Below are 14688 nucleotides of genomic sequence, written 5' to 3'. Positions count from 1 at the left end.
CAATTCTTCGAGTAACTTGAGGACTACAAATCAACCCCTCATCCGTATATATCTTAATGATATATAGCTCACTGTGTATCACAGGAGGATTATTACAGTCGGGTCCGCTCTGTGGACTAGATGCTTTCAAGGCAGGCGAAAGAATAGTACAGAATGTACATTCATTATGGCTGGTTATGAAAGCCATAAAGATCAATATGGTGGTTAGTTATGATGTCCCTAAGGTAGCCAAGCTTTGCCACAAAATGCCATAAAGTCTTCGAAGAAGACAGTAAACGCTGCAATATGCTTGAGCACTTAAACTGGAAGTTAAATTGCGCTACTTAAAGGCAATGTTTATGAATTATTATTTGAATTTATTCCTTTAGGTTGTAAGTATACCTTTTCTAAAGTGATCACTTCTTATCCGTTCACTCGATTTATGGACGGCATAATCGGTGGAATGATGATGATGATATATTGATATCAGTAGCCCTATATTTTTTCCAAGGAACCATTTCCTCAGCAAAAAGCAGTTCCTTTGATAACTGTTAACAGTGAGATTATTGAATTAACTGGGACACTGTTTCCGGGAAAACATGCTGCAGTTGAATATTCACTTTTTTTTTCTGAATGACAGAATCTCAGAGACTTCTTAGCGAATAAAACCAAAACTATCCGACTCTCGCATAAAATCAACAGCAAAGTCTGCCCACTTGTAAAAATCTGCAGTGTCACTCTTCTTAAGGAGCCACTCACACAATAGTGATTTTGTAAGAGACTTAAGACTCTTTCAGTAGAAACTTTAGGGTCTCATGATAGTCTGAACACTGTTCCTCACTGTTTTTACTTACTGTACTTTTCGCACAATACATGTCTATTTTAAGAGCTGGCATCAGCCTTCAAAAACCCATTCTATCCAAAGCTACACTGTTCATCACTGCATTCTTGAATGACATCCTTTCATCTTACATGTAGCCCTGCATTTGGCCATTTATCTGTTCCCTCACATGGCCTCGTGCCTCCTCCTCCTCCTCCTCCTCCTCACACTGTATTTGTCCCCTGAGCATTTTCACATCCCGAGGTGGATCAAGTCTTTGCAAATCAATATCGTCCATTCATGTGGGTGCAGCTCATGCATGATCATGTGAACGTGCACATTCATACGTACACGACGGAAGTTGCTGCACCTACTGTATATAATTACATTCTGCAAGAAAAGCAAAAAGAGAGAGAGAGAGAGAGAGAGAGAGAGAGAAAGAAAGAGAGAAAGATTTAAAATTTGTCGTTATTTTCCAAATAAACTGAAGTTGTTGGAATTCATCTGTGTGGATGCAGGAGAGAATATCAGGAACACCCATATAAATAACAGCCTTTCCTAATGCTAGCAGTAAGTACTCAGCTCAGTCAGACAGGACCGGTTAATAGACCCGTACGGATGCTGAGGATAGAAATGAGGCTCGGAGATGAGAGAGTCAGTGGAAAAGTGAAAGGGAGGAGAGGAAGGAGGAAACTAGTGGAGAAAGCGAGACGGTGAGGCTGGCCATTATAAATCATATCCGCTGTTGGCGCCGGCCACGTTTCCTAGCAACCAGACAGACCCACACGCCTCTCCTCCTCCATCCGTCTTTTTCATCTTACGCTAACAGCTCGGTCACTTTTACAACCCATACTGCACTGGGCCATGCCCCAAAAAAGTCATGACAGAGTGCAGTTGTAGCTCACAGCTAAATGACTAATCCACAGCGGGTCTGTATTATTAACCTCGTGCTAATCAGATCCAGAAAAATGGACGTACTGCAGACCAGGTCACACATACACACACACACACACTGTTATAGAAAATATATACCAGTGATGTGTTCAGGGCCAGCCACAATGTCACTCACATGCCGGAGGAGACTATCCATGTTGTCCTGAGCTCCAACGCAATGACACAAGTACCACATATCACTAATATATTATTACAACTACGATACTTGTTACGATCAATTAGGGCCCTGAACGCCCTTGCGGGTGTTTGCAATTCCTCTGGCTAATCAGGCCTCCTGCTCAGCTTGAAGTTGGGTGTAGCTATAATGGGAACTGTGTGAGGTCACCAAACTTCATGCACTAATCAGAATGATGAAGGTTTAGGCTGCCCCACCTTAACAAGTGCAACGAAACGAGTGAGAGAGTCTCTACTACTGCATACTAAATGAAATCAGTTAATGCTACTAATCCTCTCAGTATATTGTTTTTTACTTAGTATATAACAAATCCATAGGCCTTTATTTTACTGAAGACATTTTGACGTGTCACAGTAGGAAAAGCACAGGTGTAAATAATTTAAATAATTATGCCTGATTTGCATTAAGCTGCTTCAGTTTCAGGGCCTTTTTATAGCCGCTCTTCACAGCAACTATGTTGACGTTGCAGGGTAAACACAGGTGTAACTAATAACATTAATTATGACCCTGTTCCATTTAGGTGGGCCAGGGCCCTGGTATTGTGCATGTCTGGGCTTACTGGAATGGCTGTGACACTAAATAGAACAGGACTATAACTCATTTTATCAATTACACCTGTGTTTACTCTGCAATTACATGTCAATGTCTGCTGTGAAAAGGTGTCTCTTGCGAATGCTGGCACGGGTTTCTGAGACACTTGAATAGAATGAAGCATTCGTTAATGTCACCTGTCCTTTTCCTATTGTGACGAGGCAACATGTCTGCTGTGAGAGAGGGTTTTGTGACAACAAGAAATTATGCAACCTTTACACAGACAGACGTCAAGCTAACTGCAACGTTGGGATGTCACTGCCTATCCAGCTTAAAGGAACAGTGTGTAGGATTAAGTGGCAGCTAGCCACGAAGGTTGCATATTGCAATCAACTGAATGCCCCTCCGCTCACCCATCCTTGTCAATGCGTGTCGGAGAACTATGATGGCGTTCAGGTTACGAAAAAAACAGGAAGTAGAAACATGGCGGCGCAACATTGGGGACTACGTGAGATGACCTGCTCCTTATGTCGAGACGAAGGGCTCATTCTAAGCTAAGGAAAAACACGACAATTCTTAGTTTAAGGGGATTATACACTAATGAAATCATTGCTATGAATCCAATATATATTCCGTTTATGCTAATAGATTTCCCATAAATCCTACACACCATCCACAGACTATTAACATTTCTTTGCAGCTGTTAGCGGCTCCTCTATTCCCTTTGTGCATTTCTTTTTGGTACAATAGTGTGCATCAACAGCGCACACAATTCTTTAACCTTTTTAGTATGCATACTGGCTTTCATGACTAAACTTTGTCATCTTTTAAAAAGCCTTAAAATGAGTCTGGAGTATGGAATTGGGACACACAGTTTAAATCAATTCCAGTATTTACTTGAAATCCAACCACAGTTTATCTTCAGCCACCTATGCTTTGTTCATTTTAATAACGTGGGCACTGTATTTGGTTACTGTATAAATATCAGCAGAGTGTCAAATGTATTCAGGTTGACAAGATAATGATGTAAACGCGACTTAGAGACACATTCAGATTCCTGAGTATCATCATCGCTGGAAAAAAGCCTAATTATGCACTGAATGCTGTCATATTTCTGCATGCAAGACCTCCACAAGATGCTTGCCCCCACGCCAGTAGTGCTACTTGAATTGACACTATGCACACCTCCAAGAACAATCAGTTAGATAACACAATTTAGACTAAATTGTTGGCCTGTTTTGTGAAATGTCCTCCTGATTGTCCCATGACTGATGAGACTGAGCAGACCTTTTCATAAGTCAATTTACTGCCTTACAGGATACTGATTTTGAGCCTCTGATAAAACAAGAGGAAGAGGAAGCACGGTGAAACCTTCTCGCTAGCATGACTAGCATTTAGTTGTGAGAGTCACTGAGCAGGCCGGCTCCATGCCGCAGCTTTATGCCGTCTCCTCACTTTAAAAAGCTTCACACAGTTACTGGTCTCCAGACGGCTTCAGCCGAGCTTGACTACAGCCTCATTGTCTACTGGTTTATGAAATTTTGAGTGCTCAGCAGAGTGAACGAACAGTAACACACGGAGAGAAAGAGTGTGTGCATCTATGAGAGCCAAGGAAATGAACCACTCAGGAACCACTCAGTAAGCCCACAGTCAAAGAGCCACCAGAAGAAGTGGGTGGTACGAGAGGAAAATTGTGTTTGAGGAATGAAGGACAAAGTAGTGTGTGTGTGCGTGTGTGTGTGTGTGTGTACTAAAAGAACACAAGTACGCCACCTTGTGGACCAGGACTGGTTGGGCTCCCCTCAAATTGTCCTTGACCTGTAAGAGAGAAAATCACAAATCCTTTATGAGAAAGAGTGGCTTTTTTGCGGCTCATCGCTGCGTTTGAAAAGTGATTATATCCACGGTGACCTGCCACCATGTTGGAGAAATAAATACCTGAGTAAAAGCTTTTAAAATATCTGTATCAAATGTACATATTGTTCATAATGTATGTTGTTTGTTGACTGATTTAAATCCGGAGTTTGTTAAGCGGCTCCTAGTTCCAGAGGTCTCCGACACAGACTACAGAATCATTTTTTGAAGGGTGCTCTTGACCATTTCAAGGGTAATAGCTCTGTAAATCTACAAGATAACCCTCCTTTTAAGATTTAATGAGATTCACAGTAAGAGTTTAAAGAAAAAAAGGGAAAAAGGGAGATATAAAAAGTGCTATTCCTGCAGCAGCAGGATCATACTGTACCACTCAAATCCTTGAGGATAATGAATTAAATTAACTTTGCCTTTAATCTCTTACCTTATCTGAAATTATAATACGAAATGTATGCAGATAAGCAACGCTTTAATCTTTACGCCTGCAATTGTGTTTTCCTGGATAATATTAGTTTGAGGAAAGCCAAAGTCATCTTCCTTGGCTTGTCATTGCACAAGACACAAAGACATTTTTCAGCCCTTCCAGGCAAATTTCTGTTGGTGTATTTCATTCTAATTAACTTTTTATTTTTACCCCAGCAGCATAAAGCAAGAAGCTTCACCAGTAAAAATATTTTTGAAACACAGTATTTCACATAATGCTTCAAGATAGAAAAACTAGACAAATTGTTATAAATTACCTTTAGCTCGTGTGTAAAAACGACATTTACTTGAGTAACATTCAAGTAAACAGTCTCACGTTAATGCCAAAGATATTTTGGAATAATGTGACTTTAAAAGCAGAAACACTTACCTTTAACATTTAATTAGCCTTCAGCCTCTGATTGGCCGAGTGACGTATGACAGGTTTGCTATGCTAATTGACAAACCCCTCTTGTTCTTGTATTTTACACTTGGTTTTTAAATGTTAAATTCGCGTGTAAAACACGGTATTTACTCGAAGACTGTTCAAGTAAACATTTTCGAGGTTAATCCCAAAATATTTTTGAAAAATGTGTCCTTAGCAGCATAAACAGTTTCCATTAATGGTTCAATTAGCCATTCAGCCTCTGATTGGCAGAGTGTCGTTATAACCGAAAGCATTGAACAACAGGGTATGCTAATTTGTATGCTAATATGTTACCCCAAAAAAAAAAACACCTGTGCTTGTATTTTACTCTTCTGATTTAGCTTAATGTTGAATTGTTTAATTCCCGATTTTACTCTTGTAAAATATATAAACATTAGGCCTACCTCTGTTAAATGCAGCCATTGGAGGTCAGCTGTGTAACTTTGGGAGATTGGTTATGGTTTGACGCAGTGCCTAAACAACTCTTCACGAATCCATAGCATTTCTTCGAGTAAGCATAAACTGTCTGAGCGGAATTTCTCCTTAAACTAGAGCTAAAGAGTCAAGACGACGAACGTCGCCCACCTGAGCTTCAGACCACGCTGCTGCCTTCAGGTGTAGTCGGACATACTAACTTTCAGCTCACTGAAAGCCCTCCGAGTCCACAGATTTACAAAGTGTGCAAAAGCGTCAAGAGAATTTAGGTTTTCATTAATATGTTTATGCTCTTAAATAACCACTGCACAGACACAGACTTGGGTAAAAGGATATTTTGTGATTACTGTAGTATAGTTGAAATAAAAGTTACATAAAAGTTTGGATTTGTTTATTTACGGAATGTACTCGAACGCATCACTATGAATTCTTACAGTACCTGGTCGCGAGACCATCACAAAACACCATGCGCAGGATGGCAGAGGAGATACAACCTACCAAAGAGCAGAGGTACGTTTATTTATCCCTGAAGACGCTTTTTATTTTGAAATCGTCTTCATACCGTGGTTGGTTATGTACGTTGTTGTTCCCCTTTGAATGCCGTCCGTTTTGTTATGACTTAACTGCATTGCTGTTTTGAACTAGTACTTTCATTATGAACATGATTCAGACCTCTGTGAAAGTTGTGTCATTTCTCTGTTACTGTCAAATATCCACATGAAGTTGAATATCAGTTGAAATCTGTCAGTATCTTCAGGAGTACAAAATGTTCCATTATGCAGATCGGTATTCTATTACAATAAAAACAACTTTATTCAACTCGTTCATGAAATCTCTGCCTGTATCTCTGTTACAAATATTTTAATTTGTGTTGTTATAACTGTCTCTTGATATAACTGCATTTGATGCAATGCTGAATTGAGCAGTGGTTACGAGAGATTTCTGAAGTAATCTTAACCCGAGTCAACATACATATAGGGAAACAAGTCAACACATATCTTTAATGACATTTGGTCCCAAAATACAAAGTGTAACCAAAGTAGCTTGGTTTCACTCCTTATATTGTTTACATGATGTCAAGTTTGTCTAGAAGGGGGATTCGGGGAAGTATAGATTGCATACCAACAGTGCTGATAGCAGCAATGTCATATGGTCAAAGTTCAAATTATAGTTAGCCTTTGACTGAGATTGCACTTTACATGTTCTGTCTGCCTGCCTGTGCATGTCTGCTGTCACAGCTCCTGGATATTAAGTTGGCTTCCCTCTTGGTGCCCCACTTCTGCCTCTCAGCTGAAAGATGCAGAGGAAAAAATGCTCAAGAGTAAGTGTGCTGTTGAACCACTGCTGAGATCACAAGTTGAGATGTTGTGTTGTGTAAATGCTCAGAGGATTCGGTGTCTGCAATTCATGTAATATTTTGTCTTGGAAACAAATTGTCAAAAGTACCAGTCTAATAAATCTGGAGCGGTTAGGCTGAGTCCCATTTCTCTTACTTTTCCTCCCTCCTCCGTCTTCCCCTTGTCCCATAATTCCCCCAGGTGTGGAGCGGCCTTTCTCCAGGCAACACGTCCGCATATCCAACAGCAACTATCTGTGGACCTTAGCTTTTTCCACCAGGCCACAGCCATGCTCTCTCCCCCAGCCCCCCGCCCAGCCCAGATGTCCTCTGGTTCTGCTGCACGGCTTTGGAGGCGGGCTTGCCCTTTGGGCCCAAAACCTGGACTCTCTCTCCAGCAGTGGGCCGGTCTACACTCTGGACCTGCTGGGCTTCGGCAGGAGCAGCCGCCCCGAGTTCAGCACCGACCCGGAGGGGGCTGAGGAGCAGTTTGTGGAGGCCCTGGAGGAGTGGAGGGAGAAGGTGGGACTGGAGGAAATGGTGCTGCTGGGACACAACCTGGGAGGATACCTGTCTGCTGCCTACACACTCAAATACCCACACAGGTGCTTTGGTTTATTTAGTGCGGAACTAGCCACACAGTAAAAAAAGCCAGAAATATATTCAAATATATGACATTGTAATTCTGTAATCACAGTCCACGGCTCGTCTGACTTTAAACATTGCATTCCTAACTTTGTAAAACAAAGTGTAACAAATAAAAACATACATTTACTGAATTGTTATTTATTAATAGAATAATAAATCGGAGACCAGCAACAAAACATGTTATAAACCTTTTAAATTCAACGCCAATTTGGTCAAAAATGTACACAGGAATCCAAATTCCAGTATAAAATGTATCGAGTATATAAACATAGAATTGAATTGAATAGATCGGGCCCATTGTTGCCGGTATCCGATCCAGCTATTTGCATTAGTATCGTCCTGATATTCGATATCTGTGCAATTTACTTCATAATGATACTGGAAAGCAAAAAACCTCTCTATTGCTACTTTAACATTGAAATCCAACCGTGGTCCTGCTATTTAAAATCTGAAAGAGTCTGTGACATTGTTGTGTTCACTGTCTCTTTTCGTACTTTGTCACACTTACCACTGCTACACGAGGTGCAACCCCGTACACAAGTCAATGGTGGGATTTGCAATTCAAATTTAACATTTAGTGTGTTAATTTATCAAGTAACTGCATGTGTGCAGGGTAAAACATCTGCTGCTGGTGGAGCCATGGGGTTTCCCAGCACGTCCAGATAACCCCCAACACTACTCCATCCCAGTGTGGATCAGAGCCATGGGGGCCGTCATGAGCCCCTTCAACCCACTGGCTGGACTCAGACTGGCTGGGCCTCTAGGTCAGCACACACACACACACACACACACACACACACACTTTGCAGCTATCATACTAACATCTGGAAGTAAATATTCTCTCTTCTCTCAGGTCCGATGCTGGTCCAGACAATCAGGTCGGATTTCAAGCAGAAATACTCTTCTGTGTTTGACGACAACACAGTATCCGACTACATCTACCATCTGAATGCCCAGACTCCGAGGTGAGGAACTTGTATATGTTTATACCGTACGTACTGAGTTTATCTCTCGAACATTATTTCTCTCTGCTTCAGTGGAGAAACAGCCTTTAGGAACATGACCATCCCCTATGGCTGGGCGCAGAGGCCCATGCTGGAGAGAATCGGCCAAGTCCAGGCTGACATTCCCGTTTCCTTCATCTATGGATCACGCTCCAGCATTGACAGTGACTCTGGATATTGGTTGAAGAAAACCAGACCAGATGTGCACATCACGGTAGGGTCTTTTGTTCTGGTTTCATGTCAAGTCTCTTCAGTATGTGGTGTAAGGGGGAGACACTCCAGGGGAATAGGGTAAACATGTAACTAATAGCACTGTGAAACTTCCCCAGTTTATAACTTCAATTCATTTCCAGAACCGAAATCTGAACATTGGATAAATCCAAGTTCCACATTATTGTTTCTTTTTGTTGACATATTAGTCAAAGCTTTTTACTGAGGGCATCTCTTTGTATTTGTAGTTTTAAATGAACCAATATATATCTCCATGAAACCAGTTGATTACTCACATTAAGACAATGTTTATTTTTGTATTACACATTTTCAGAACTGTTATGTTTAAATATGCAAATGAGGCATTATCTACTTTGGTGGTGAATTCTGGAGAAATCAACACACCCAAATATACAAAGGAGTAAAATAAACACGTAAATGTGTATTGTGGATGTTTTCTGGCCTCTAGTCTGAAAGAAGACATGTTACGGAAGCAAAATAGCTCAAAATCTCAATGTTCTTGGCTCAAGAGAAATATCCATCTCAGAGTTCACCTGCCTTTTGTGAACCACGACAGCTTTATCTCTAAAGAGCCGACTCGCTCTCTCTGTGTTTGTGTTTGTCAGGTGATCAGAGGAGCAGGCCATTACGTCTTCGCCGACCAGCCCGATGACTTCAACCAGACAGTCCTTCAGATCCTCGCTGGGATGGAAGAGAAAAAGCCAAGATGAGGGAGCGAAGCAGTGAGAGCGCCCTCATTCAGACGACACACACACACACACACACACACACACACACACACACACACACACACACACACACACACACATCAACCCATTACACAGCCTCAGTGGCTTCACTGTAAGCCTCTTTATCATGCACTTTACTTTTAAAAGAAAACCATCACTGGCTGAGGACACTTCACTCATCATGTGGGAGTCAAAGATCTGATGATGCCACAGGTGTCTTTGTATAAGTTTTGTAAATAAATGTGAAATGCAGTCCGTGTTGTATTTTGTCTTTCGGCTTCCATTTGGAAATTCTGAGAAACTGTTGGGCAACTCTTTTCTGTACAAAAAGAGAAATCGTTCCTTAAGGGAACATCTTGTTTTGTGGTTGACGTCTAGGCAAAGTACACAGGGTGTTGTTTTTTGTCTGACCCCTCACCCACTCTCAGAGAGATACGAGGGAGGAGGCGTTTAGGGCAAAGGGCTGACTGTGTGTTTTTCAGGAAACTTCCTCACTCCTCAGGAGACACTGTGACTCAGAGCGGCCAGCAGATGGCAGCACGGTGACGGCATACTTACATTACCTCCGCTCTCCGTTTCAGAACAGTCACAGTGAATCGCATACAAAGCGCCCTCACATGCATATTGAGTTGAGTGACCTACACTCAGGAGACCTGGACAGTTATGCTTTAAGAGCAGCACGACACTCGGCTCTCTGCTAAGTCACAACTGCAGTGACAGAATAGGGTCAGAGATGGGAGCTGGACTAAAAATAGGCCTTCTGTTTCAAGGGGGGAGGGGGGGCATAAGTTAAAGTACCCCTCCGGACACAAGTATGGAAAAATATTCTGCGATGAATAATATTTTGTTTAACATGGTTTTCCAACATAAAAAGTAAATAAATAAAAAAAGGAGGGCTGGAAGCACATCTTTCTCCCTCAGTGGGAAATTCAGGAGTTATGAATATGCAAATATGCAAATAACACAGACCAAATGCCCCGCCCACCACCTTTGAAGAGCTAGTTAGAAGATGTTAGAAGATGCTAGTTAGTGAGATGTTTTGCGCTTCAAACTCAATTCTCCTCTTGGAGAAAAGTTTCCTACTAAAGTTTCCTACAAGGGAAAACAGAAGTCACCATGTGGTCCTATTAAAATACTTACAAGGTCTGTGAAGTGGCTTTATTACAATGGACAACGTTGACAAAATCGATGCAGCAGAACCAGAGATATCTTCTGCTTTATTCCATCCATTCTTCTTCCTTGTCAAAACCTGCCAGCCTGCTTTACCCACAACGCACCTTGACCGTAGACATTTCTGTCAGAGATTCAGGTGTCTTATGCTAGCACTGGCTAATGTAGCCTTAAGTCTCTATGCAGAGATGAGCGTGATATGGAGGTCTGGTTTGCTCACTTCTTTCTAACTTCACACACCAGATTAGTTTCTTTTTTAAACTTTTAGTCTTCAGACTAACCAACCGACGCCGACTCAAGTGACCCCGAACTCCCTCTGTACACACTAAAGCTTTATTCAACTTTATACAACCTGTAAGCAGACTTTGATGTTTACACACTAGCAAACATGGATGCAATTTAAAACATTTTTAAAAAGTGTTGCATGTGGAAGGAAATACATTCAACGCGTGTGTTAGGCGTTACATATAACCCTCAACAGGGCACCTTTAATACGGTGACTTTTTATTTCCAATGATTGTCTCCAACAGCTTTGATGCAGAGGGTGAACAATAGTATTATGATGTGTTGTCTTTGAGCACCCTGGCCTGTCACCTCTGCCCGGCTCTGTCATTGACCTGGCCCACCCAAACTGTCTCCCGGCAACAGGGTAGCCACGGAGACGGATTATTTTGGATCTCCGAGCTGCTGGAAGTGACGCTGCGGTTTGGACGGGGTAATTATGGGTTGCTTGTTCTTCTTGAGGAAGCTGGCTGGCTGCTTGTCAATTCAGGGAGGAGCGTTCAGCCGAGCTGCACTCGGGGAGTGAGGTGTCCAGGCCTCCGTCCCTGATACTCACTTAATAAGCTTCCAGGCTTATTCGTCATGCCTCTCTCTCTCTCTCTCTCTCGCTCTCTCACTCTCTCTCTCTCTCTCACTCTCTCTCTCTCTCTCTCTCTCTCTCTCTCTCTGTCACCCACTCAGTCACATGGGCATGAAATCATTTCATTAGGAAAAGCGAAACAGGCGAGAAAAGTGACAGGAGCTTTCATACTTGGTTTTGGATATAATTGAAGGCTTGAAGGCCTGAAATAACTGCACATTAAAGGTGTGTGCACACAGAAACACACACACACACACACACACACACACACACTGTGGCCGCTGGCAGCCTATCAGCTCTCGGTTTATCTTTAATCAGCACCACCACATGCAGGTTTGTGCAGCCAAAGCATCAGGAGCTCAGCTTTAACAGCTAACAGTCACATCTCTCTCTGACCTGCAAGACCAAACTGCTATTTCACTGATTGTTCTCACTCATTTTGGGGTTGTAACCCATAGTTCTAGAGTCAAAGTGTAAATACTCAATACTTAAACACAAAATAAGATGTGAACGAACATGCAGTCAGTCTTCCAGAAGGCTGTCCTGCGCAGCACCTCTCTGTTTTTGTTCATAGGTATCGATCCCCTCAGTGCCAATGCCCCATAAAATTGTGTTCATTTTTCATGCCTGCATCAAGCACACACACACTCCCCTCTTGTCTAACCCAAACAATTGTAGCCTGCCTATGAGTGACTGATGATATTTGCAGTCCAGAGATTTATTTATACAGCTGTGTTGACAGCCAGACATTTGCAGAGTAAAAAAAAAAAAAGGACGATATTTCAATGAAGTCTGTGCAGCACGGCTATGTTGTGAAATGAAAGTAATATCTATCTATCTAGAAAATAAATTCCCCCTACCAATGATCTCAAAGGAACGGTTATTTTGCAAAGAACTCCCAAAAAATCCTCTCAGCCTTTATGCAGTGAGAGCACTTCACAGCACCTCACAGCTCTCACATTACACCAACGGCGTCAGGGACTAATGATCACAGCATTTCAATTCTGACTGAGTGCATCAGGAACAAATATCAGAAGCAGAGCTGCAGATTGCCAGCTGGTAGGTTATTCTCCACAGACACAGCACAGGAAAAGACTTCTCTTCACCTCGCAGACGGAGCGAAATGGATCCAAAGAGGCATTGAGACTTTAACATTGACACTCATGGGAAGGCATCTCATCATCATGGGACCGATACTGAAGTGCTGCTGATTCATAAAATCCTGTAAAGCGGGTAATTTCTCTCTCTTCACTGAAACTATTGATTCTGCAGAACGGAATCTGGTCTTGGAGCCGCCTGTCATCAAACTGCTTGTTTACATCGATTTAAAAAGTAGAGCTGGGTCTTCCTCTCCCACTTACTTATACATATTATGCAGCAAAGCTTTGAAATATCTTTATTTTAAAGCGACTATAATCCATATTTTTATATCACAAAGGATCACATGACAACCTGAATGTGAAAAAGTTGCTCATAGCGATGAAGGCACAAAGAATTAACAGCCAAATGGTCAGTTCCCCTCAGCTCTAAGGAGCATTTTAGCATCTTTCAGCTCATTGTTTTGGTTTTATGGCATCATTTTCTGCTGCAGCAAACAAGGTCTGAAAACCCAATGTACCCGTTAAGAGCTGGTGAGCTTAGCAGCTAAAGAGCATTTAGAACCAAACCAGAGCTAAAAGAAAGTAAATATTGGACTTATATTCACCAGGTAGCCAGAAACACAAATGCTACATGCTAATGTTAAATGACTGTTTTCACAGGCTAAGTAATACTCTCAATGACTAATAAGTTATTTTAGTAAAATCAATGACGTGCTTCTTTAAAACCAAACAGTGACTGTTTATCGTGACGCATGTACCGTGAGATGTTGCTTGCTTTTTGCAGGATATTGTAAGATGTTGTACAAATCGGTGAATGAGGAAACGTTGGCACTGTAACCCTTCCTTACATTCTGTTTATAATTTATTTGTTTACACTTTGCACCTTTAAAGCTAACCTGCAGTCATCTTGGCCTCTGTGCTGAGCTGATTCGTGACTTCCTGTTTAGCAGCAGTGTTGTGACAAACTTTGATCGCTGTGATGCAAAATGTTCTCCAGATGTGTCCTGCCTTCCTCACAGTGCAAATGTTTTGTTTTTTGTTTATTTTTTTCACATCCTTTTCCTGCCGTTTGCCCTGTTGCTGTGTGCTCCTTTCATTCCACGTCACATGATTTGAGTTTCACAGGTTTATTTGATGTTAAATTGCCATGGATTCTATTGTCTTCCATGTAATTACTGTAATAATAGGTTTTTATACCCTCCTGTCACAGCTAATGAAGATTTCCCTTTAATTGACTTGCTGTCCGTTCTCCCTCTCTCTCCCTCCCTGTCTGCTCTCTCTGGCAGTCCTTGGTTTCACATTGTGTGAGATGGGCAAACACACTGCTTCAGTAACACTCTGAACAAGCATACAGTGAAATAAAATGCACACACACATAAAGAGAGCATCACTGCACACACACTTCTCACTGTCAGATTTTAAAAAAAGGCTCCATCAGATGGCCAAACACTGTCTGTGTACTCTGAGACCAACTGTCTGTGTGTGTGTGTGTGTGTGTGTGTGTGTGTGTGTGTGTGTGTGTGTGTGTGTGTGTGTTGTGCTGGTTGGGCATGGTCACAAAGAAAGGAAGTTTTAAAATAACAGAGGAGTGTAGTGTCTCAGCAGGCTGTATTTAGTCTAAGAGGTGTGGGATCCGTCTGGCTTGCTGACAGTGTGTGTGTGTGTGTGTGTGGGGGGGGGGCTTTGTTCCTTAAAGCAGTTTCATCAGCAGCTCCACTGACAGCCTGCTGACAGGAGTTCAGCCTCAACATTCAGCTCCACTGGAGGTCAGATTAAATGCTCTGCTGACAGACAAGAGACCATACAATGTTATAACAGGGACGGACGCAAAAAAAGGAAATGAGTGCAACAATGGCTGATAATACTGAACCTGCTGTCGCTATACACCAAGAAGAAAAAGAGAAAAGCTGCTCTAAGAAGAGACGGCTAATTTACGTGAACATTTTCAAATGAT

The 14688-nt window shown here is 42.0% G+C and overlaps 1 protein-coding gene across 1 annotated transcript; it reads left to right on the top strand.

The window, feature by feature from the left end:
• The first annotated feature begins 6130 nt into the window (after positions 1–6130).
• Positions 6131–9765, top strand: LOC142971948 (1-acylglycerol-3-phosphate O-acyltransferase ABHD5-like). The gene is made up of 7 exons (XM_076112702.1): positions 6131–6165; positions 6843–6976; positions 7194–7596; positions 8252–8403; positions 8493–8604; positions 8677–8857; positions 9480–9765. Exons 1-7 carry the CDS (start codon positions 6131–6133, stop codon positions 9582–9584), a joined length of 1122 nt encoding a protein of 373 aa, XP_075968817.1. The 3' UTR covers positions 9585–9765.
• The last annotated feature ends 4923 nt before the right edge of the window (positions 9766–14688 follow it).

Source organism: Anarhichas minor, unplaced genomic scaffold (genome assembly GCF_050575085.1).
Source record: "Anarhichas minor isolate MPS153535 unplaced genomic scaffold, ASM5057508v1 ptg000051l, whole genome shotgun sequence".
Classification (NCBI taxonomy): Eukaryota; Metazoa; Chordata; class Actinopteri; order Perciformes; family Anarhichadidae; genus Anarhichas; species Anarhichas minor.
The sequence above is the reverse complement of the archived record's forward strand: the minus strand, read 5'-3'. Positions and strand labels throughout refer to the sequence as shown.

Coding starts and splice junctions, on each gene's coding strand:
- LOC142971948 (XM_076112702.1), top strand. CDS start 6,131: ATGGCAGAGGAGATACAACCTACCAAAGAGCAGAG. Junction 7,597..8,251: donor ACACTCAAATACCCACACAG/GTGCTTTGGTTT, acceptor GCATGTGTGCAG/GGTAAAACATCTGCTGCTGG. Junction 8,605..8,676: donor CTGAATGCCCAGACTCCGAG/GTGAGGAACTTG, acceptor TCTCTGCTTCAG/TGGAGAAACAGCCTTTAGGA.